We start from the raw sequence: 25963 nt of genomic DNA on the forward strand, positions 1-25963 counted from the left end.
AGATGTCGCGGAGAGCAGACCGTGGTACCACCTTCGGCATCGGTGGAGCTCCTACCGGAAATTTTATTCCCGGCGATGGTGTGGGTCGCGCGGTCGTCGTCATTAACATTAGCAGCGCTCAGTTTAAATTTTCTTGTATGAAGTAGGAGGAATGACGGCTTTGGCAGGTTTTGTTCTATTATTGTCAGGGGGGTTTTTGTTGACCAAATTTTATGAAATTTGGCCACAATATTCTTTGATATGCTATGATATGATATGATATTTGATATGAAGTACTAACGAACGGCTACAATCAATGAAAGTGGGTCTTGGGAGCGTCCACAAATTACGTAACGCTTAGAGGGGAAGGGGGTTGGGCGAAGTGTGACGACCCATACATAATTTTAGATGTTTCATACAAAAGTGTGACATAGGGGTGGGGTTGAAAATGCTCAATTTTTGCGTTACGTAATTAAAGGATCTTCCCTTAAGGTGACTCGGGGAGGCACTACACACCGTGTTATTTTTCCTATCTTGTGTCTCTTTCTAACATTGTCACCTCGTAATTTTGGAGTGGCGTACTTCGGTTTTCAGTTGTTTGATGTAACTGTAAATGTATCAGCATGTAGATTGCGAATAAGCACGCGCCGATGATACTTTTTCAAAATCATATTTGTTGTAGAAAAAAATTAAGCATTAATGATAATCAATATGTAGTATCAATAGAATTGGCAAATTGCTGAAGGGTTTCCGAATCGATTGATAAGCAAATGTCGAAAATAAGATAAAGACGCTATTAGCGTTTGAAATCTATCCTAATTTTGTGACAGTCTCGAATTTGGAAATTTCCGTTTTAAACCCTGTATCTGAGTCTTCCCTTAGATGAAGTTTACGTCAAAAAATCTGTAGCAAACATCAATACTGACGCCATACAATTTTTTCAGTCATAATGCGAATCAATTGTTTGCATGGTCTCCTTCCGATACTTGCTTGGGATTCAACTACCGACGTTAGCGTTGCGCTTTGAATAAAGTTTATCTCGGAACCGATTTCTTTTTCAATCATCAACAGGAAAAATACAAAATTAGAGTCTCGCGGGAAAATTTTATGTTGTGCTGACAACATCCAAATCGTTGCAAACGCCACGTTAGTGAATAAATTGCTGTAGCAATCTTCCGATGACAGCCTATGCTCGGACCGGCACTGATGCTATGATTCCGCTACCGATGCCAAACAGTTATGCTTTGTTCTATGAGGAAAGTTCGTCTAATATCAACATTATCAATCACTAAATTCATACAACTCCGAATTACACTAGAAAACTTCACCGAAGAATTTTCCAGTTCCTAACTTTAGGAAAATTATTTCAACTTAACCTTCTTCACAAATATAATGATGGTCCTGCAAAGAACTGATTAATTGCCACTTATGTGCCTTATTAACAGCAGCCACTGGGCTGCGTGACCGCCATCCGATGATTCGGCTCAACGAACGCCGTCGATTGCCAGATCCGCCGAAGATGGAACACGGATGAAAATGATGTGCTGCTGCTTCCACGACCGCCACCACCACCGACCGAAAAAATTTCATCCGCACCATTATACCGCTGAGACGGCCGTTGTCACTGGAACCGCTTCTGGACGCCCTGGTCCGCTCGCCGTGACATCCAGAATGAAAATGACGCGCGCACGCGAAACACGGGGCTTTTTATACACAGGGAAACGAAGAAGTGGATCAAAAGGCCCGTACCTTACTGCAATCTGATGTCCGTGTTGGGGATTTATTAACGGAATTGAATTTTTCACCCGGTTTGGAAAGAAACAACATTTTCAATAGTTTAACGTTGATAATCAATAGTATCAATAGAATTGGCAAATTGCTGGAGAGTTTCTGAATCGATTGATAAGCAAATGTCGAAAATCCATCGAAAGATAAAGACGCTATTAGCGTTTGAAATCTATCCTAATTTCGTGACGGTCTCAAATTTGGAAATTTCGGTTTTACACCCTGTATCTGAGTCTTCCCCTTAGACGTAGTTTACGTCAAAAGTGCTTTTTTTAAAGATTGGCCCGATTTTGAACGGACATCATCATAATTTTTCAGGCCTTTTCCCACGTGCAGCACTTTTTCGGTTTTTGTTTTCGATTTTAAAAATACTTAGAGGCTTTAAAAATATGTGTTCTTTGGGAATGTTGACCTTAAACAAGCCAAAGAATCGACATCGGTTTGCAGTTTCGGCGAGATCTCTGCTGATATACACGCTAGTACTGCGCTTCGATAAGGTTAATGATTTTAACCGGAACTTCCTTGCGTCTAAGCACGTCTAAGGGCGATCCACAGATTTTCGTGTTCAGAACAATTCGTTGTTAATGAATACCAAATAGAGGGACTCGCTGGAATACGCTGACCTGTTTCAGGATGATATGAAGCGGTCCACACATGATCTTCCGGAGCGGAATCTTACCTTCTACCAAAAATCTGCATCTCGTTTTATAGTCTCAATCGATCCTTTGAAGCCTCTAACTATTTCAAAAATCGAAAACAAAAGCCGAAAAAGAGCTGCAAGTGTGAACCGGCCTGAAAAATTCTCCCGATGTTTGTTCAAAATCGAGCAAATGTTAGGCCAATCTTGGAAAACAGCACTTTTTCTATTTTTTTATTAACATTTTAAAAATACTCAGAGGCGGTAAAAATATGGGTTTTTTTGGGGAAGTTAACCTTAAATAAAATAAAGAATCAATCGAGCGAATAACATTTTTTGACGGGAAAGGTCAATTCTTGAATTAAACTTTAATATGTCAGTTCTAATGTTATGTAACATCAAACGATCAAACCATGATAACAGTGGGGCCATAATTAAATTCAGAAACATGCAACAACGTGATTTGGAAATTAGCGTGGGATACCGAAATCCGTACAGCAACAACATTCATTCACTTCATGAGATGTCTAAATATTAAAGAGGGTTTAAGCGAAGACCACTTTATCAAGATAAGGCCGTTACAAATATTAAATTTAAATTATGTCCTACTGGCCTCCAAAAGGTCATGTGAAGGGGGGGGGGGGGGGATAATAAAAGAAAAATATTAAAATGAAAAAAAAAAAAAAACTCCTTGGATTTGTTAAAGAATGTTTTGAAAATTCTCAACATTATCCGAATTTTATTTTGTTGCCCCCTCAAAATATTATTTTTGAGGAAAAAAATCGGAGGGGGGGGAGACATAATTGTTTTTTAATATTTGTATCGGCCTAATGTGGTCTTCGTTTTTATGCTTTGGCTTCAATCGAAACAGCATATTTAAAGATTATTATGAATGACAACCCCCTGTGAGACGAAAAAGGGTTTGCATGAGAGATTTTGAACGTATTATTGATTAAAGGATAGCTTTTAAAAATGTCATCGTATTATTTTTCACTACTAACGTTCAAAAATTTGTTGAAAAGCTTAACGTTGAATTTGTTCAAGAAAGTGCCAATCTCAAATGTAAAATTGGAACAGAGCAATAATTACCAATTTGAAACATCGATGCACATGTTAGCTCAGCGATGACCTGGCAAAACATTTTTGTGATCTTATCACATTCACAAACACCTAATTCTATTTTTTTTTAATCAAAACAGTACAAGTTTCCTTTTAACGGAGCACTATCTCCACAAAATGTATTATAATGCTTATAAAAGTATAACCCCGAGCGATTCAACCAGGTTAATGTCTCACTTTCACGATAACGTTCAACATCACCCAAAACACCGCGTTTAATATAAGAGTGATTATTTCCATGTCGCTTTTCACGAAGCAACATGAAATGTCCAACACGGCGCACTTGTCCAGCTGTCTTTTCTGCTTGACTGAACCATTAGCCACTGACGCCACCGGAGGCGGACAACATTTTGTGGTTGGCGCTTTTACGCCGTACGTACACGCTGGATGACTGAAAGCACTTACCGCAAGCTCGCGCCAGGATGACAAATCCGTTGCTCTTGCGGTACTGGATCGCACGCGATACGAACAGGCCCACGTTGACCAGGATGAAGACGGACAGAAACGAAAGGAAGACGTAATTATTCTTAATGTACGGCGCCGTCAGCTGGTGGGGCAGCGGTTTCTTCTTGTGCTTTTTCCTGGCGGAGTCCTCCTGCGGAAGCGGAACGAGCCACCGGTCGATGCTGCGAGTGGGAATGATTTAAATTTTAATTTTTATGCTTTCGCCGTTGCCTTTGGGGGGGTGAGACACGCGCCCAGAGCTTACCTGATGCTCAAGTTCTCCAGCAAGCCACCGTGCTTTTCCAGTTGATTTTTGAGCGCCTCGTAGGTGATGGCCCCTCGGTTGAACTTGTCCGCATCTTCGAACATTGCCATCGTCAGGTCCTCGATCTGGCCCGCGTCGTCGATCATTTCAACAAGCCGAACCGTGTCGCATCCAAGAAGTTTTGGAATGTGACCATTTGGACGCGTTCAGTTGCGGCGCAGATGCGTTGATGAGTTGGATGGATGTTAGTATGGCAGAGAAGAGAAATTAAAAGAAGAAATCAATAATTAACAATTATTGCAGGGTTATTGGTGTGACGAGATGTGACGACGATCCTGTCGGGTTTCGAAAACATGTCAATAATCTGGAATATGTATTGCTTTGAAGTAGTGGTTCTCAAATTACTGAACTGTAGTTAATATTAATTTTGCGATATAGGTTTTTGATAATATCGCAGATGCGTTCGCTTGCTTCATGATTCATGCTTCAGATTTATGACAAAGCAGTTAAGTAATTGAAATATAGCAAACTTCATTGTTAGTTTGGCAATTTAGTCAGAGGAAAACTTGAATTCACTAATTCTCATATAAAAAATAGATGCACTCTACATTCGTCTGCTGTACTATACATAAGGCGTGTGGAACATCATGTGTCGCGAAATCGTATGGAAGTTTTATATATCGGTAGAATGTTGTAACATGAAGAACATATAAGAATACCGAAAAAGGTGTTTTGGTGTTTTGCTCCACAGGGCATAATTACATAATATTTTTAATTCGATAGCAACATTAATTTGCAAAAAAGTGTAGTACCATGAAGAATTTAAGTTGGTTCAATGCTGTACATATGAAGAAATTATAAACTTAGCGAACCTCTGCTCAAACGCATCGTGCAGAAGCAACCGATCCGATGACAGGTTTGGTAGCTTTGGCCAGCCCACTCCGATTCCGTGTCCACCACAGGTCTGGCGCTAATTAGAGAGAAGCCAGGCGAGCGGTCTAATTAATCATGGAAAGCATCTTTCGAGAGCCATTTGGAATGGAACATCCGTCAGCAGAAGTGCCTGATGTATCTCAGATGTCGTTGTGCGATTGCATCCCACTTGAACTTGGACTGGCCATGCCATATCTTCAGCTACCTAATGATATTATTTGTAGCAATCGGTTTAATTACGCGAGTTGGGCTGGGCTGGCAGCATTCGAGTGCCGAAGATGACAAGATTTATAATTTATTCCGGTCTTAATTTATGATACAAATTATAGTCCGGATGATGACGAGAGGCCGTCGCTGCAAATGAGATATCTGTGTGTGTTTCCGGGCGGGATGTTTGGGTTTTTGCTGTACAGCAGAGTTGCTGATTTATGGCCGGAAGCAGGAGAAGAGTTTGACGTTTGACAAGCGAGTGGAAGTTCAGAAATGCGAGCAATGCACATAATTAACGCAGGGTGTGTATCTATACTGTCAGTTATGATGTATTCGTTTATCTCACTCATTATCTCACAATGTTGACCTGACTAGACCAGTATTCTTTGTTCATAGAAAAGGTAGGGAAACTAACTGGAATGATACTAAAGCAGTGGTATTTGATTACCCAGTACAAGGAAAAATAGTCGAATGCAATGGGACGAGATAAATCAGTGCACTTAAAATTTTTGGATTTGGTTCTAGCAAAATAAATTGCTGAATTGCTTTCAGCAACTGCTTGCATCAATTAGAGCCGTATTGTTAGGGGCCGCATACACGCTCCGATATGTTGTACAACTTTGACTCCGCCCCCAGCAAATTTGGTTCGGTCGCAGTAAAGGCGGACCGTCACACTCTCTTTTCGCGAAAATTTTCGGTAATCAATTACAAAAATTTTATGACCGCAACGGGTTTCGAACCTAGAACATCAACAAAACTGACGATGGGTTGCGATCATTATAGCCATCCCACCACATCGATTACATCTTCTTCTTCTTATTGGCATTACGTCCCCACACTGGGACAGAGCCGCCTTGCAGCTTAGTGTTCATTAAGCACTTCCACAGTTATTAGCTGCGAGGTTTCTAAGCCAGGTTACCATTTTTGCATTCGTATATCATGAGGCTAACACGATGATACTTTTATGCCCAGGGAAGTCGAGCCAATTTCAACTCCGAAAATTGCCTAGACCGGCACCGGGAATCGAACCCAGCCACCCTCAGCATGGTCTTGCTTTGTAGCCGCGCGTCTTACCACACGGCTAAGGAGGGCCCCTCGATTACATGTAGGGATTAAGTTGTTTGTTCCATGTTTTTGCAATTAGTGATGGTACAAAAAAGAAGAAAGGAGTGAGAAAACGAGCAAATCAACTTTTCGCGGACGAGATGAACCCGCCCAGGGCCGAAAATCTCGTAGATAAAGATAATTCAATTCAACTTTTCGCGGAACTGGTAGTGAGGGAGAATTGTTTATCTCTCATTACACCGTTTTTTTTTGCTCGCAAACCGATTCTCTGCGAAAATCAGCGTGAGGGAGCATTCTCTGCTAGTGAGAATAAGTGAGAATTACGATCCCTGCGGAATCGTCTTACTTGATTATAAGTCGCCGAACAGGAGAGCAGCAAATTGCAAACCTATTCGAAATGGATCGAGTCCAGCCTATATTGTCGGGCCGGCACCAAACCGGACCGCGCGGAAATATTTCATTAGTAGTGCGCATCATGCGCGCATGGATGTAATATCATGCGCACTAATCAGAAATGAGTTGCGACGTCTGATAACTGCAGATATTTCATTTTATTGAAAACAAATTTTCGATTTTCTACTATACACGGAATACCAATGCCAATGATGGTCATACACTCCGTGTTGTCTGGCACGTCTGGAGTAAAGAGGCTGCACTCATAACAAAGAGACGAAGTGTCAAAATTGGAACAGCGCATTTGCTGTCAAATCGGTTGTTCCAATCGAGCACAAGGTTGTTAAAGGTAGGAGTATTGCGTCTCTTTGTTTTTAATCCAGGCTCGCTAGTCTGGAGTAAAACCAAATGTAATGTCATATTTCAAGTTTTGTTCTTGGGCCGCCCGCCAATTGCCAGTCTCCCAGCAGACCTGCCGCACGCGCATCTTCCTCGATTGCATACAGCCAGCAGCCGACGTATTCTTCCAAATTCTATGCTAAACATTACTTTACAACAAGACTTATAAGCCATTTTATGAGACAGATTCGAAGCCTCCGAGCACTTTTTCGTTGTGCCGATGAAGTTTATCTTCTGGTCTGGTTTTTCAATAGAGGTAATAGACCAGTGCAAGATGACGTAGGTTGACAGTTCACAGAGCTTGTTTACAGGGACTTAGTCTCTGGAGCAGCTTCCGGAAAAACTGCTTTGCGATTAATTAAGAATATTGATGTCTTTCGTGATTGATTTATGGTAGGAATTAAAGCATATCACTAGAATATTCGGATCAAAATGATTTTGAGCGAAAATTACGGATTTTTATTTCCGGCTGATCGATTTTAATTCTAACACCCTGTAAACAAGCTCTGTGAACTGTCAAATAAATGAGGTTAAGTCAAAATCTTGCATTGGTCTATAAACTATAGAGGAAGATTGTCGCTGTCGTCACTGGCGAAACATCTTTTGCTGGCGAGGATAGGGCACTAAATGTCAACGAAGGAAAAATCAGTACGTTTTGACAGATAGGTACCCAACATGTTTGGGAACGATAACAAAGGGAACCGCAGCGACAATCGTCCTCTATAGTTTATTACCTCTATTGGTTTTTTAATCCATTGCTTTTTAGCACTCCACATCAAACCAGCCTTTTCATTGGTTTTCTTATGTGGTACCAAGTATACCACTGTGATTGTTGTACATATTGACAGCCCCGTGTGTTGCCATTATGCGTTTTCTCCAGTTGAGTGTCCTTCGATTCTTTCGTCGAATTTAGGGCCCCACACACGCTTCGACATGGTGTACCCCTCTGTTGGACAGACGGTTTCAAAGTTGTAAAGTTCGTCAGATGAAATCAAAACCGTTTGATTTTGGTCAGACTTCGGGTGGGAGGATTCAAATGTTGTACAGCCAAGTTGTATTGTGTGTAGTGTTGTTATACAACACTGTTGCTTTCTTCTCTTTTGGTTTCACCGTAGAGCGCCGGGATTTTTTTAGAATTATTTGTTGTCGAACCTTGAGTACGAAATTGATGTTGTGACACACACGGACCATTGTGACCACCGGGTCCCCTGGAAGATCCGAAACATCCGTAAAAAGGTCAATTCAAAAATTTCATCGTAAGGTGGCGGGATTTTTTTTAGATTCGTTTATTATCAAACATTGAGTACGAAATTGATGTTGTGACCACATACGGCCCATTTTGGCCACCGGGTGGCCCCCTGGAAGATCCGGAATATCCGTTAAAGACGGAACATACATAAAAATGGTGAATTCTTTAATTTCATCGTGGAGCGCCGAGATTGTTTAGAACCATTTGTTGTCAAAATCTGATCCACACATGGACCATTGTATCCACCAGGTGTACGCATGGAAGATCCGGAACATTCGTGAAAATGATCGATTCGTAAATTTCTTTTTATTGCCCCTCCAAGAGAAGATAAGGGGGGAACGCAATGGAGTACGGCAACGGAACGGTAACGGCAAGCGGTTTGTCGATAGCTTATACTAAAAATATTCCGCATCATTGCCGCTGTTGCAAAACGCAATGCGTGCGGATGTGCCAGCCAGTTTTTATTTAACGTTAGAAGGAGTAAAAAAGATTTTAATTATTTCTAGACACGATTTAATTTAATTTCAATAATATTAAAATTAACTTTTTATTAAATACTAGTTGATGGATTGGCGCCCTCCTTAGCCGTGCGGTAAGATGCGCGGCTACAAAGCAAGACCATGATGAGGGTGGCTGGGTTCGATTCCCGGTGCCGGTCTAGGCAATTTTTGGCTTGGAAATTGTCTCGACTTCCCTGGGCATAAAAGTATCATCATGATATACAAATGCAGAAATGGTAACTTGGCTTAGAAATATCGCAGTCAGTACTGGAAAAGGTCGTGATCGTCATAAGACAGAGAGCAAAGCGCCTTTTTCTATTTCAGGCGACCAAATGAAAGAATCGTGGGTTCTTTGATCAATTTCGCATGAAAGGCAGTCATGAAAGGACGTTGTGCTTTATTTTAAAAATTAAATTGCTAAGTTATTTTAAGATATACATGCGAAGTATAGTGACTAGTCGATAAATTAATCATACTTCTTTAATTCAGTGAAGTGAAAAAGTGAAAAGTGAAAATAAACACAAAAATAAAGCAGATATTGCACACTTTCATGACCTGTCACGGAACAAATATTTTTGAGATTTTGTAGCATGCCATTCATCCTTCGCATTTCAATAGAATTTGGGGCAGATATGTAAACATCGCGTGACATCTCTTATTGAAAATGAGAAATTCCAGTACTGATCGCAGTTAAAACTGTGGAAGAGCTTAATGAACACTAAGCTGCGAGGCGGCAATGTCCCAGTGGGGGATGTAATGCCAATGATGATGAGTTGACTGATTGACTCCTTTAAATATATCAGAACAGTAGGGATAATATTAATTGATGTCATAAATCGTCCAGAAATTCCTCCCGAAACTCCGTAGTGTTCCACACAATTTCGAGTGAAAAACACTTTAATAAAGAAAATACAAATCCGAAAGATCCTCCCAGAAAGTTCTTCCAGAATTTCTTTCGATAGTTTCTCCAGAAATTCCTCCGGAAGTTCGTACAGAAATTCCTCAGGAAGCTATCCATTATGATGCACATCATTCCGATAAAAATACAAATAAGAGTCCTCCGGAAATTTTAGATCTAAGGTAGCAGAGCATGTGTATAAGGAAAATCACCCAATTACGGCATCCTTAAGAAATGTCTCTTCCCCATGGAAACTCGGTGTAGCTGAGAGTTTGGAAATCTACCGACAGGTACAAACAGCGCTGTTGAATAAGGATCAGGGAAATGGCAGCTCTTGGTTTCTCTAGGAAATTCTCCAGAATTTCCTCCTGGAAGCTCCGGAATTTTCTCCAGGAATTCTTGCACAAGTTCCTCCAGTATTCCTCCAGTAGGAGTTCTTTCAGATGTTCTTTCGTAAATTCCTCCAAGATTTTTTTCCAATACTCCTCCAGAATTTCCTTCGAAAGTTCCTGGAAGGAAATCATTGAGGAACTCCCGGAATTTTTCCTGGGGGAACTTCCGGAGGAATTCCTGGAGGAATTTCTGGAGGAACTTCCGGAGGAATTCCTGGAGGAACTTCCGGAGGAATTCCTGAAGGAATTTCTGGAGGAACTTCCGGAGAAATTTCTGGAGGAACTTCCGGAGGAATTTCTGGAGGAACTTCTGGAGGAATTCCTGGAGGAACTTCCGGAGGAATTTCTGGAGGAACTTCCAGAGGATTTTCTGGAGGAACTTCCGGAGGAATTCCTGGAGGAACTTCTGGAGGAATTCCTGGAGGAACTTCCGGAGGAATTCCTGGAGGAACTTCCGGAGGAATTCCTGGAGGAACTTCCGGAGGAATTCCTGAAGAACTTCCGGAGGAATTCCTGGAAGAACTTCCGGAGGAATTCCTGGAGGAACTTCCGGAGAAATTCCTGGAGGAACTTCCGGAGGAATTCCTGGAGGAACTTCCGGAGGAATTCCTGGAGGAACTTCCGGAGGAATTCCTGGAGGAACTTCCGGAGGAATTCCTGGAGGAACTTCCGGAGGAATTCCTGGAGGAACTTCCGGAGGAATTCCTGGAGGAACTTCCAGAGGAATTCCTGGAGGAACTTCCGGAGGAATTCCTGGAGGAACTTCTGGAGGAATTCCTGGAGGAACTTGCGGAAGAATTCCCTGAGGAACTTCCGGAGGAATTCCTGGAGGAACTTCCGGAGGAATTCTTGGAGGAACTTGCGGAGGAATTCCTGGAGGAACTTCCGGAGGAATTCCTGAAGGAACTTCTGGAGGAATTCCTGGAGGAACTTCTGGAGGAACTTCCAGAGGAATTCCTGAAGGAGCTTCCAGAGGAATTCCTGGAAAAACTTCCGGAGGAGTTCCTGGAGGAACTTCCGGAGGAACTCCTGGAGGAATTCCTGGAAGAACTTCCAGAGGAACTCCTGGAGGAACTTCCGGAGGAACTACCGGAGGAATTCCTGGAGGAACTTTCGGAGGAATTCCTGGAGGAACTTCCGGAGGAATTCCTGGAAGAACTTCCAGAGGAATTCCTGGAGGAACTTCAGGAGGAATTCCTGGAGGAACTACCGGAGGAATTCCTGGAGGAACTTCGGAGGAATTCCTGGAGGAACTTCCGAGGAATTCCTGGAGGAACTTCCGGAGGAATTCCTGGAGGAACTTCCGGAGGAATTCCTAGAGGAACTTCGGAGGAATTCCTGGAGGAACTTCCGGAGGAATTCCTGGAGGAACTTCCGGAGGAATTCCTGGAGGAACTTCCGGAGGAATTCCTGGAGGAACTTCCGGAGGAATTCCTGGAGGAACTTCGGAGGAATTCCTGGAGGAACTTCCGAGGAATTCCTGGAGGAACTTCGGAGGAATTCCTGGAGGAACTTCCGGAGGAATTCCTGGAGGAACTTCCGGAGGAATTCCTGGAGGAACTTCCGAGGAATTCCTGGAGGAACTTCGGAGGAATTCCTGGAGGAACTTCCGGAGGAATTCCTGGAGGAACTTCCGGAGGAATTCCTGGAGGAACTTCTGGAGGAATTCCTGGAGGAACTTCCGGAGGAATTCCTGGAGGAACTTCCGGAGGAATTCCTGGAGGAACTTCCGGAGGAATTCCTGGAGGAACTTCCGGAGGAATTCCTGGAGGAACTCTCGGAGGAATTCCTAGAGGAACTTCCGGAGGAATTCCTGGAGGAACTTCCGGAGGAATTCCTGGAGGAACTTCGGGAGGAATTCCTGGAGGAACTTCCGGAGGAATTCCTGGAGGAACTTCCGGAGGAATTCCTGGAGGAACTTCCGGAGGAATTCCTGGAGGAACTTCCGGAGGAATTCCTGAGGAACTTCCGGAGGAATTCCTGGAGGAACTTCCGGAGGAATTCCTGGAGGAACTTCCGAGGAATTCCTGGAGGAACTTCCGGAGGAATTCCTGGAGGAACTTCCGGAGGAATTCCTGGAGGAACTTCCGGAGGAATTCCTGGAGGAACTTCGGAGGAATTCCTGGAGGAACTTCGGAGGAATTCCTGGAGGAACTTCCGGAGGAATTCCTGGAGGAACTTCCGGAGGAATTCCTGGAGGAACTTCCGGAGGAATTCCTGGAGGAACTTCCGGAGGAATTCCTGGAGGAACTTCCGAGGAATTCCTGGAGGAACTTCCGGAGGAATTCCTGGAGGAACTTCGGAGGAATTCCTGAGGAACTTCCGGAGGAATTCCTGGAGGAAATTCCGGAGGAATTCCTGGAGGAACTTCCGGAGGAATTCCTGGAGGAACTTCCGAAGGAATTCCTGGAGGAACTTCCGGAGGAATTCCTGGAGGAACTTCCGGAGGAATTCCTGGAGGAACTTCCGGAGGAATTCCTGGAGGAACTTCCGGAGGAATTCCTGGAGGAACTTCCGGAGGAATTCCTGGAGGAACTTCGGGAGGAATTCCTGGAGGAACTTCCGGAGGAACTTCCGGAGGAAGTTCTGGAGGAACTTCCGGGGGAATTCCTGGAGGAACTTCCTGAGGAATTCCTGGAGGAACTTCCGGAGGAATTCCTGGAGGAACTTCCAGAGGAATTCCTGGAGGAACTTCCAGAGGAATTCCTGGAGGAACTTCCAGAGGAATTCCTGGAGGAACTTCCAGAGGAATTCCTGGAGGAACTTCCGGAGGAATTCCTAGAGGAACTTCCGGAGGAATTCCTAGAGGAACTTCCGGAGGAATTCCTGGAGGAACTTCCGGAGGAATTCCCGTAGGAACTTTAGAAGGAAATCATTGAGGAACTCTCGGAATTATTCCTGGAGGAACTTTCGGAAGAATTCCTGGAGGAATTTCTGAAGGAACTTCCGGAGGAATTTCTGTAGGAACTTCCGGATAAATTCCTGGAGGAACTTCCGGAGGAATTCCCGTACGGAAATCATGGAGGAACTCTCGGAATTATTCCTGGAGGTAATTTCGGAGGAATTCCTGGAGGAGCTTCCGGAATTATTTCTGGAGGAACTTTTGGAGGAATTCCTGGAGGAACTTTCGGAGGAATTCTTGGATGAACTTCCGAAGGAATTCCTGGAGGAACTTGCGAAGGAATTCCGGAGGAACTTTCGAAGGAATTCTTGGAGGAATATCCGATGAAATAACTGGAGGAACTTCCGAAGGAATTCCTGGAGGACAATGAATGATTAAAAAAAAAGCCGTCGCTCTACGATGAAATTTTCAAATTGACTATTTTTGCCGAAGCTCCGGATATTTCAGGGGACACCACGGTAACACAAAGGTTCTTGTGTAGTCAAAACATCAATTTTATACTCAGGGTTCGATAACAATAAGTTTTAAAAAAATCCCGCCGCTCTACGATGAAATTTACGAATTGACCATGTTTACAGATGTTCCGTATCTTTCAGGGGACCACAATGGTCCATGGTCCATTCGTTCATGTCGTCGATGGTCGATGGGTCCGGGTGTAAATGGGTCAGCGCCCTATCCGACAGTTTGGAGATCGAATAACAAAAACGTTCGTTGCAACAGTGACTCATTGTCACCCCCAACGACGGTAACTCCAGAACCAATCATGGAAATGGAACCAAATATGGCATGTAGAGGTTTATAAAGTCAAAAATTGCCAATCAAGCGGTATGTTTAAATTCGACCAAATTTCTCTTACGTTAGCAAATAAACCATTCAGAGTAGTGGGGAAGCACAGTAGACGCTGTAAGACGCACGGCTGCAAAGCAAGACCAAGCTGAGGGTGGCTGGGTTCGATTCCCGGTGCTGGTCTATACAATTTTCGGATTGGAAATTGTCTCGACTTCACTGGGCATAAAACTATCATCGTGTTAGCCTGGTAACCTGGCTTAGAAACCTCGCAGTTAATAACTGTGGAAGTGCTTAATGAACACTAAGCTGCGAGGCGGCTGTAATGCGAATAAGAAGAAGAAGAAGAAGAAGGAGAAGAAGAAGAGTAATTACAAGTACGACATCTTGCAATGCGTTGTAGACGTTAGAACATGTTTGTAGAGGTTTTAGATTGTATTTAGGGTTGCCGTCAAGTGTCAAAATTAGAACATAATACGCTGTCAGTTCCAAACAAATGCGCGTTCCAAACGAGCAGGACACCTGTCAAACGTGGAATATGGCGGTACTCTTCTTATAGGACTCTAACCATAACCATACCATGTACCCAAATCAGTACCATTCGAAAACAAAGAATTGACCTCTCCCGTCAACAATTTTTTTTCGCTCAATCGAATCTTTGGCTTGTTTAAGGCCAACTTTTCCAAAGAACCCATATTTTTTGACGCCTATAAGCATTTTTGAAATTTAAAACAAAAATCGAAAAAGTGCTGTTTTTTTAAGATTGGCCCGATTTTCTGTTTTCAATTTTAAAAATAGTTAGAGACCTAAAAAAATATGGGTTCTTTGGAAAGTTAACCAAATAATTGGTGGTCGATTGGTGGGCAAATTGTTTTATTTTTCATTTTTGTGATTTTTTCAGCAGTGAGCGCTGGATAACAACAAAACACGACACAAATTTAGCTTGAATTGCTTGTTTTACGATGGTTATTGATATGGGAGCATGCTCTTAATAATGGAACCGATACCCTACATAAGAAATCTAACAAATCATGACCGTTGTCCAACATATGACTAAAATTGATCATCTCTTCATAATCAATTCCAACCTTCTAAAGTTACCTAAAAAAGTGTGATTTTAGGAATATTTTTTCGATTTTCATTTTCTGAAAGAAATCTTAAACCATGTGGATCGAAAAACGGTTCTCAAATTGCTTCCTTTTGTACTAATGCCTAATGAAGAAACTTCTAGAAGTGTCATTTTGAGAAGTGACCGGCATTGTGAGGTGTCCGGCGTTGGGGTATCTCCTATACTAGTAGTGCCAGTTTAGGCGATAAATCTTAAACGTTTATGTGCATTTAATTTCAACAAACTGCGAAGTTCTACTGTATTTGGGAAAATCTATTTTATTTGTGAAATTTTACTTTATGTTCTTGGGAAAATCTGCTGAATTCTCATGGGAAATTCCACTAAAACATAGAAACGCAACTGTGAAGTCTTTGTAAATCTATGAAGAATCTTATTTACAAACTTGGATTCTGAAGCCCTCACTCGCTTCTGACTTCTTTTGTAATGAGTTTGATTAACTTTAAAATTTCAGGTTCAGAGATTCAGGTTTCTTCAAAGCTACAACAATAATTCATGAATAATTATTTAAGCTTTTTTAGTGGAATGTCTTCAACTGTCTAAGACGAGTTTAGTACTTTCCATTTAATTCCACCACGTTTTGTTATCTTTGCAGTACGCATTTCGACCTCAACTGTGATGCCGTCTTCAGTGTCTCGTACTTGACTCGACCAATTCATGACTTAAAAGATAATTCTGGTTTCAAAAGTCAAACCAAATAAGGCCTTCCGGAAATGCACCAGAAAATTGCATTGATGTATTTGGCCCATGTAATACCAGCTTCTAATCAAGCTTCACTTTGATTTAGATCGGTGACTGCAAACTCTTTCAAACATGTGGCGCTCGTATATTTCCTTATCTGTCATCTGGTAACATCACCGATGAGTCTAAAGAGTTTTCAGGTCCAGCCTTTGTATTGATTGACCACTGTGTTGCAGCACCCTTAATGGTTCACATGTACCAGTGGCATCAGTTGGGCTTTCTTCCCACTCGGCGTCAACTACGAAGACGGCTGCAACATTAATGCGAAATGAAAATTGCTTCTATTTACTTTTATAATTTAATTAAGCTTAACGAGAAGACGGTCTGAGTACACGGGGAGTAGAAAAACCGCCGTTTCTACGTTGACGGGAAACTCCTTGCATGGTTTCGCTGAGTCTGTCAAAGCTTCTGAACGGAGTGGAGCACCCAATAGGCAACTGCGGACGACGACAACGCAAAAAGCAGCCGCAACGCCGCACAGATCGGATGACAGAGCCTGGAAACGGCAACGCCAACCAAGCGTAGAAAAAGCGGTTTGCGGAATTTCCACAGCTAAAATTGGATTAAATACGTAATGAGCAAAATAAATAATTTATTTATTTCATTCTCCAATCTTTCCCATTTGTCTCGAGGCTCTGTTGGATAGATCGAGCTAGGGGCGAAAAAAGTATATTCTCACTCGTCTTCAAAGTATAGAAACACGTCTGTGGGCACCGTAGTATGCAAGTCCGCAAAGCATATCGAAGGACTTATGGGAGCAAATGAGCCATACTAGGGGTGAACATGCCCTGCGGCGGGAAATCTGACGCGGATTACGCACCGATCGTTGTTGTGTCCATCGGCGACGACGCATGGGATCCGTAAGCTGCTATTTCTGTATAGGGACGCGAGTGATATAAGTGAAATAAGATAATAAAAACGGCAGATTCCATTAACATTCATTGGACTTAGCGCAAGACGCTTCCAGCAGCACACGGACGGATATGGGATATAGAAATAAAATTGTTAACATAATTTTATTGCCCTTTTAAAAGTGTGTTATGATTCATGTAATCAACAAATTAATATTGGCTGTTTGTTGCGTGTGGCATAGCTATGTGGGTAATGGTCGTGCTGGTCGAGTAAATCTACAGCAACAAGGTTTCCGTAGTGTAGCGGTTATCACGTCTGCTTCACACGCAGAAGGTCCCCGGTTCGAACCCGGGCGGAAACAAGTTTTTAAATATTAGGATTATCATTACTTTCTGTTCTTCTACTAGCATTGAATGGAAACCCTGATTAACTTAACCCACTTTAGTTAGCTATAAAAAAGCGGCATTAGTGCCTTTCTTGCGCAAAAAAAAATATATCAAAAAATATAAGTAAGTGACTTTTGCGTGTTTTGCGCATAAAAAATAGTATTTTGGCCATAACTTCTGATCCTATAGTCCAATCTGGCCAATTTTCAATACCAAATAATGGGACAGGATTTCCCATCGAATGGACTTGTAATTCGGCCAATGCTATGTTCCAAACATACATAAATACACACATAACAGACATCACCTCAATTCGTCGAGGATCTGGGAGTGATCATATAGCCTTTACGTACACTTAGTATACAAGAAAGGAAAAATAAAGAAATAGTGGCACAACTGGAGAGTTTTTTACATCACAATAATGAATTGTTCAAAATTGGCTTGGACCTTACACACCACAAACACAAACACCAAATCAAGGAAGTGTGATTGGAAATTTGGTATCAAATTAATCTGGCTTAATCCAAGAAAAGCAGTTCCATCGATGAGAAGGCGGCTGGCAGCAGTAGTCGTCGAATTTTCTGAATCAAGAAACGCAAACCGGTGGCCAGAGGGTGACCAAATAAGACCAGGTTGATTGAAATCTCCAAGTAGAAGAAGTACATCCATCAGGTCAGTCAAAGAAGATGCGTATTCAATTGCTCCTAAGTGCTGTTGCATTATGTTACAATCGTGACGTCTGTCAGGAGGGATATACAGTGCACCAATGAAAACGTTTTGTGTAGTAAGACTCACTTTCACCCAAACAGCTTCTATTGAGGTGAATTGCCCAATAGCAATTTGACAGGTAGCAAGTACATTTGAAACAGCAATTAAGACACCGCCGCCGCGTGAGCGATTACTGTTGGCAGAGCTTCGGTCGACTCGGTACACGTTGAAGGAATCCCCAAACAGTTGAGCTGAATAAATCCTCTCGTCGAGCCAGGTCTCGGTAAGCACATAAACATCATATTCACCATCGAGTACGGCGAGGAAAACATCGTCAAGTTTGGTCAAAAGTCCTCGGGTGTTTTGATAAAAAACGCGCAGTCCTCGTGATGGTGAGTTGAGCGATGTACTGTGAACGGAGGATGGGTGAGGGAAGACTTGCTTGTTGCGGATATATACTTGCCTGCATTCGATTTTGGAAGACCCTCTACCACACCCATACACAGGTCCGGGATGGCTGTCGGCCGCTGGTAGGGAATACGCGACTGTGATGGGGGCTTTGGGGCTTCCTTTTGACTGGCTGGCGTGCATCCCGGAGGCGATCGGTGATCGAATGAATGAACCGATGAAAGTTGACTAGGAAGAATGACTTCATCAGGTAGTGAATGGTCATTATTGAGAGCATGTGTGTACTTGCCTGCATTTGGGTTTTGGAAGACCCCTCCACCACACCCATACACAGGGCCGGAATGACTGTTGGTCGCTGGCTGGGAATGCACGACTGTGATGGGGGGCTTCCATACGGCTAGCAGGCTTGCATCCCGGTCGATTGACAGATGCATGACAAAGGTTTACAAACGATGTTTTTGTTTCATAATTATTTGATGAATTGGAAGCTTCGAAGGTGAGGTCACTAGAAACCGAAAGTACATCAGGTACGAAAAGAAGATGATCGACTGAGTACTTGCCTGCGATGGGGGTTCGGAAGGTCCTTCCCCTTTCCACAGAAACAGGACCAGGACGACTTAGATGACAGGAAACCGAATATTGATGATCTGATAGTTCGAAGCTGATAGCTTCCAATGACTCGACTGTTTCGGGTGGGTTAGGACCTTCCTTACGGCTTTCGCAGGAGCGTCCTGGAGCGTGTTGACGGATAATTAGTTCGTTGCTGGAGTAACTGGTGTTGTTGGAAATAATCTGAGAGACGCAAATCTGGGTTTCCGAAATTTTTGAGTGCTGTAATCGTCAAACTGTCGGAACAGGATCCCTTCTGGCCACGTCGTAGGATCGAGGGCAGTGCTTATCAATGTGGGATCTAAGCCCACCTTGAACGAAATGAAGGTCATGTTGCTAGTATCAGTTCCTTTGGCAACCAATTTCACAACCTCAGGATCAGTTTCCAGTCCCATATTCGCTTTCACCATTGCGCATATCGCCTCATTTGAAACATCGGGTTTGATACGAGACAAGTAGAGCCAGAACTTACTAGCGGGTTTCTCGCTTACAGGAACAGATACTACAGTTTGATCTCGTTGTTTCGTTCCAGATTGGCATTCAGAAGAGCTTTGCGCAGAGGAATCATATGCTCGAGGTCGTTTGGTAGCGCGTGTTTCACTGATCACCGGCCAACGATTCGGAGCCAGAGTGGAGGCTGGTTTAGAAGTGATTTTCTTGATTTCCGTTTGGAGACTATTGATGGCATCGGTAAGAGATGCAAGGGGGGATTTTTCATCTGCGCGATTTGTAATGGAACGTAAATGAGAATTTTCAAATAGTTCCGCACATTTATCGCACATCCAATATAGGTTCTTTCGGTGAGACGTGAAGTAATTCATTAGAGCACGTGAAACACCAGAACACCCCATATGGAAAATGCAGCCACAGTAACCGCGGCAAGTAACAGAATCAATCCCAGTAATGAGCTGATTGCATTTGGAGCAGTTGTTTTCCATATTTTCGTATCGCCTTTCGTTAGGCAGCCAGCTAGGTAATGCTATCGTGGATTATCTTCCGTGCAAGATGAAGCTATAAGCTTTGTGCTTTGATTGAGATTGTACTAAACACAGGTTTCCAATTTTCACAGCCAGATGTCGCTGGAATCGAAAAAATGCGCGGGGAGATGTTATAGGTTTTGCAGTCACTTCAGACAAATTTCCACTGCACTAATGTAGAACTTTGACTAGATAGTTCACAAAACTTCAACACACACGACGTTCAATTAACACTCAATAGTAACAATAGCTACAAATGACGAATTAATACAATGAGTTGAAACATAAATAACATAAATAAAAATCGCATCGATTTCAATCACGGTAGTAAACAAGCAGTGAATGAAACAAATCTTGCATATGCTGCATTGCAGTATCCCCTAATCTGTTAGCAAGGTGCAAACGATTTTAATTAACGCGATTTTATCGCTTGGCGACTGCGATTCTGCGTATGGTATGGAAGCGCCAGTGGAACATTGCCTGCAGCGACCCAACAATAGTAACGCAGCGACTAGCTGTCGCCATCGTGGCGATGAAATCGTTTAGGTCTGGGGGAGCCTTTAAGCGTGTGATGTGATGCTTTTTTCAGCCCATGAAGGGTTGGAACATTATTCACTATAAATCGTTCGTAAAAGCCGTAATGTAGGCAATTCACCTTGACGAAGCCAAGCTGCTGCCATCTGGTGGAGACGGACGTGTGCGTAAAATCACTGTATTTCGTCACGCTGAAGATATAGGAACTTTATTTTAAAATGCATTTAAAATGTTTTAGCAGTGATATACTAAAAACTTTTAAATACGTAGAGTTAGAAATTTCGAAAACTACATGTTAGGTTACTTATTAACACATGTTTTTTAAATTCAAATAAATCCAACTTCCGTGTTGCTTATCTAAAAAAAATTCAAATTTCTAACCCGAAAATTGAACAATTTTCGGCTAAAATGTGTTTTAACGTTTTAATAAGCATTTTAAAATTGACGTCATATATGCCTTGCCGGATGAAATAAAAAAGCATCACCCAGCTCACATTTCGTTTTCGCGCTGCCGTCAGGGCCAATTATAATGTCCTACTTCAAATGAAAATCGTCAGCCGTGTGTCACGAGCGCGAAACATGTGTCTTTTATACCCAGAGAAAATGAAACGGTGGGTCAAAAGGCCCGTAACTTACATCATTCTAATGTCCGTGTTGGGAATGCATGAATGGAATTGGTTGGTTCTAATATTTTTATTGGGTAGGCTTTCGAGCCTCTTGGAAGAAGGCTTCCGAGCCTCTTGGAAGAAGGCTTCCGAGCCTCTTGAAAGGGAGGCTTTTGAGCCTCTAGAAAAGGAGGTTTTTGAACCTCTAGAAAAAAGGCTTTTGAGCTTCTTGAAAGAAGGCTTCCGAGCCTTTTGAAAGAAGCCTTCCGAGCCTCTTGAAAGGAGGCTTCCGAGCCTTTTGGAAAGTGGCTTCGGTGCCTCTTGGAAGTAGGATTTTGAGCTTCTTGGAAGGAAGCTTTTAAGCCTCTTGGAAGGAGGCTTTTTGAACCTGGAAGGAGGTTCTTGAGCCTCTTGAAAGAAGGTTTCTGAGCCTCTTGAAAATAGGCTTCTGAGCCTCTTGAAAGGATCTTGAAAGCCTTTTGAAAGGATCTTGAAAGGAGGCTTCCGAACCTCTTGAAAAAAGGCTTTTTATCTCTGAGCCTTTTGAAAGGATCTTGAAAGGAGGCATTTGAGCCTCTAGAAAAGAGGCGTTTGAGCCTCTTGAAAGGGACTTTTGAGCCTGTTGAAAGGGACTTTTGAGCCTCTTGAAAGGAGGCTTCCGAGTCTCTTCGAATGAGGCTTCCGAGTCTCTTGAAAGGAGGCTTCCGAGCCTCTTGAAAGGATCCTTCCGAGCCTTTTGGAAAGTGGCTTCGGTGCCTCTTGGAAATAGGCTTTTGAGCTTCTTGGAAGGAGGCTTTTAAGCCTCTTGGAAGGAGGCTTTTTGAACCTGGAAGGAGGATTTTGAACCTCTCGAAAGAAGGTTTCTGAGCCTCTTGAAAATAGGCTTTCGAGCCTCTTGAAAGGATCTTGAAAGGAGGCTTCCGAGCCTTTTGAAAGGAGGCTTTTGAGCCTCTTGAAAGAGGCTTCCTAGTCTCTTGAAAAGAGGCTTCTGAGCCTTTTGTAAGAAGGCTTCTGAGCCTCTGGAAAGAATGCTTCTGAGCCTCTTGAAAGCAGACTTCTGAGGCTCTGGAAAGGATGCTCCTGAGCCTCTTGAAAGCAGATTTCTGAGGCTCTGGAAAGGAGGCTTCTGAGCCTCTTGAAAGAAGGCTGGCGAGCCCCTTGAAGTGAGGCTTCTGAGGGCCTCTTGAAAGGATTCTTCCGGGCTTCTTAAAATGAGGCTTCCGAGCCTCTTGAAAGGAGGCTTCCAAGCCTCTTAAAAGTAGGCCTCCGAGCCTCTTAAAAGTAGGTCTCCGAGTCTCTTGAAAGGAGGCTTCCGAGGCCTCTTGAAAGGAGGCTTCCGAGTCTCTTGAAAAGAAGCTTCCGAGCCTCTCAAAAGTAGGCTTCCGAGCCTCTTAAAAGGAGGCCTCCGAACCTCTTAAAAGGAGGCCTCCGAACCTCTTAAAAGGAGGCCTCCGAACCTCTTAAAAGTAGGTCTCCGAGCCTCTTGAAAGGAGGCTTCCGAGCCTCTTGGAAGGAGGCTTACGAGCCTCTTTAAAGGAGGCAACCTAGCCATTTGAAAGGAGGCTTCTGAAGTGCCCAGGAGGCTTCCGAGCCTCTTGAAAGGAGGCCTTCGAACTATCTAAAATATCAAAAAAATCATTTTGTTCATTCGACGTTTTGTTCGTTTGATCTTTTGTTCCGCAGCCCTTCATACATTGTGCTGGTTGTAGAAGGAAGGGTTCAATTGGGATTTGCATATACATGCTCTCCATTAAGACCCATCGACCTGTGGACCAAGTACGAAGATGAATTTGTGTAATTATGTTTTGCACATTATGCGTATCAGAACTCTACAACCACTTGTAAATTTAAGAAGTCATTTATAACGAGGTCTTGATTTTGGTAGAACATGTGTTTGATGATGTCGAATTAATCCTTTGCTCATTTGGGAATGACAGTGCCAAATCGACTACAAAACGGTCTTCTGGAAAATCCAAAATGTAAGTTAAAATCGATTTTTTCGTTAACCGTTCTACTCAGGCTATTGACACCCTTTTGTTTAGCCCATCGCCAGATCGTAGCCAGGATGTCCCGGGCTACAATTTTTTTCATACTGGGTTTGAATGATGACAGCGGGCTATGTCTATTGATGATGGTGACACCGCCATTGTCACCGGCTTGGTTCTACTTTTCATAAATTCGAACATTGTGTGAATTTAAATGTATTTTCATGCACATATTTGGAGCATGAAAATAAACGTAAAATAATCGTTCTTACTGTTCTGTTAAATCGAAATAAACTTAAAAGGTGCTTGCTAGTAAAATTCAGTCATTTTTAGTTTAATATTAAATTTTAATTCATTTGACGGGTTCAACTGCAATTTTATACTTAGATGAATATTCAAAACTATTTGCTGTGTGGTCATCAACGATTACAGACTTACAGACTACGGATTTTATTTAGATTTATTGGATATATATTTTGACGACTAAAACATTAATTCGACTTAATTTTATGTTCGTTTCGATGAACTCTCCTTTAATTGCTTATAGGTCTGAAATTCTAAAGATGTAAATTTGGTGGAACAAAAGATATTTTAGTTACCAGATAAAGATTGTCGCTTCGGTTCCCTTTGTTCTGCTGTCCGAAACATGTTGGGTACCGAACTGTCAAAACGTATGTATTTTTCCTTCATTGACGTTTAGATCCCCTATCCTCGCCAGCAAAAGATGTTCCGGGCAGCGACGACAGCGACAATCTTTATCTGGTAACTAAAATATCTTTTGATGGAACCTCCACCAAGACGAACATGGTTTGATCAATCTATATGAGATAACTGGCAATATAGTGATTCTCAACTGATCTGATAGGCGCCCAGTTTATCGCATACGTTTCCGTAGTGTAGCGGTTATCACGTCTGCTTCACACGCAGAAGGTCCCCGGTTCGAACCCGGGCGGAAACATATTTTAGAACGAGCAGCCCAAAAGTAATCATTCGCCATTTCTCATCTATAATAGATTATTTGTATAAGAGGATTATCATGGGCATACATATTAGAGTGGGGCGTCATGGTCATTTTTTCAAATCAAAGGTTCTGGGTCCCAAACAACTGTGCAGAATTTCAGCCCGATTTATTGCTTCCTCGCTTTCCGCATCGCGTTTGAAGGTTGTATAGAAATTAGTATGGGAAATCGTATATTTTTGCATTTTTACTTCTAGAGGTTTTAATCCATCGTCAACCTAGTGGTACCTTACGTTAAAGTATGACCCAGAGAATGCGGGAAAATTTTGCTGAAGAAGGTACGTTACTGGAACGTCCACGAAAAAAGTTATAACGCTTCGAAGATTGATTGTTCAAACCATATGCAAAAAATTGTTTATTCTGCCAGCACTGACGAACTAGGTGGACCAATAATTCAACTGAGTGTTATTTCAAAATTATTAATCTTCGGCTTTGCAGCTAATGGGAGTTATTCGGAATCATTTCACAAAGTAAAAATTCCGACAAGAAGGAAGATGGGTTTTGCCCTCTGACAACCATAGGTAGTCCGGTAGTGCTGGCAGAAACATTGATTTCTTGCATATGGTTTGAACAACCAATTTTCGAAGTGTAAAAGCATTTTTTGTAAACCTTCCAGCTACGTACCTTCTTCGGCAAAGTTTTTCGGCATCTTTCAGACTATGTGCTAATGTATTGAGTCACGTAATTGACGATAAATTGAAATATAAATTTAAAACACGATGCGGAAAGGGCGGACGCAACCAATCAAGCCCATATTTGGCACAGTTGAATGGGATCCCAAAACGATTCAGAAAAACCTTGATCTCACTTGATTGGATAAAGTTTGAGTTTTCCATACAACTGCGCCCCACTCTAATACATATAGCCATGGCAACTGGCCCTTATTCCTGGCAAATGAAACTTGTCACCCCAGAATCAAGAAGAAGAAAGATTATCATTTTGTCCATATCAAAATAATAAATCACTTGAGAAAAGGCGGCATATCCATATCTAAAGTATCGAATCGATACACAACAATCAAAGACTAACAAAGCGATTACCGGTGCAACATCAACGCCCAGAAGCGGGGAGCCGTGATAAATTGCAACTTTTATCGTAAACGGTCTTCTGAACACGTCTGATGGCGACCGACAACGCCCATTAAAATATAGATTATGTCCAGTCATGAACCGCCACCGGCTCTGCGGTCTAGACTTGAATCGTTGGGCTTCTGATGCGGTTTATCTCTATTGGGTGTAGCACAATGCAATAATGCCTAAATTGCGTTAACTACGAGCGTGCGTAAAAGAGTGCCTCCAATATGTGGTGCCCAAGTGTAAAGTAGTGGTTGGATGCTGCCAGCATCACCACGGTTCGGAATGACTGCCCGGTAGCAGCCGGGATCGTTCGTTGCGGCCCCGGTCGGTTCAACCCGAGATATGATTTATGCCGTACGAATCTGTCTTAGTATGATAAATACGAATCGTAAGCGTGATTTATTTTATAGCCCCCGTTTATTGTATTGCTTTGGCTACTTTTATCGCCTCCCCCTCCTCTTCGCTGCCATTTCCCTGCTCCATATTAGAGAACTAAATGCGTTTAGACATTATTATTGTTCGGACAGTGCGATTTTATATTATGGTAATAACGGCAGAAATAACAGAGATGACCCACAGATCAAAAACTAAAATGTTTCAGTAATGAACGTAAGCATGGAACAAAATGGTATGCTTTATTGGTAAAAGCACATTTTTCTCGATTGTAAATTTTGGTGACAATCATTATTTCTGATTTAGTATGGAAAACAACCCAGAGTATCGAAGTTTCCGTAGTGTAGCGGTTATCACGTCTGCTTCACACGCAGAAGGTCCCCGGTTCGAGCCCGGGCGGAAACATATTTTTGAATGAGTACAACAGAAGCTACTGTTTTTGGTTTGGTACAAATGGTTTTTGAAGGGGAGAGGTTTTCATGAACCATCGATTACTCCAGTATTTGGCTACTACGCTCTAAAGAAGCAATACGATTTATACAGATTTTCAAGATCCCTAATACAAAACGTGTTGCAAGGAGATGCTTGT

The 25963-nt window shown here is 42.5% G+C and overlaps 1 protein-coding gene and 3 non-coding genes across 4 annotated transcripts in view; 3 read left to right on the forward strand and 1 right to left on the reverse strand.

Moving 5' to 3' along the window:
- LOC134213431 (NADPH oxidase 5) overlaps positions 1–25963 on the reverse strand; it is a 335835-nt gene that overhangs the window by 17776 nt on the left and 292096 nt on the right. The window contains exons 9-10 of the mRNA XM_062692477.1: positions 4230–4354; positions 3926–4146 (exon numbers count right to left, since the gene is read on the reverse strand). Coding sequence (XP_062548461.1) covers positions 3926–4146; positions 4230–4354 — 346 coding nt within the window. The remainder of the gene's footprint in view (positions 1–3925; positions 4147–4229; positions 4355–25963) is intronic.
- On the forward strand, positions 16964–17036 carry Trnav-cac (transfer RNA valine (anticodon CAC)). Its single transcript has one exon. It is a non-coding gene; the product is annotated as a tRNA-Val (tRNA).
- Positions 23773–23845, forward strand: Trnav-cac (transfer RNA valine (anticodon CAC)). The gene has a single exon. It is a non-coding gene; the product is annotated as a tRNA-Val (tRNA).
- Positions 25707–25779, forward strand: Trnav-cac (transfer RNA valine (anticodon CAC)). The gene has a single exon. It is a non-coding gene; the product is annotated as a tRNA-Val (tRNA).

This window comes from Armigeres subalbatus, chromosome 2 (genome assembly GCF_024139115.2).
Source record: "Armigeres subalbatus isolate Guangzhou_Male chromosome 2, GZ_Asu_2, whole genome shotgun sequence".
In the NCBI taxonomy this organism is placed as follows: Eukaryota; Metazoa; Arthropoda; class Insecta; order Diptera; family Culicidae; genus Armigeres; species Armigeres subalbatus.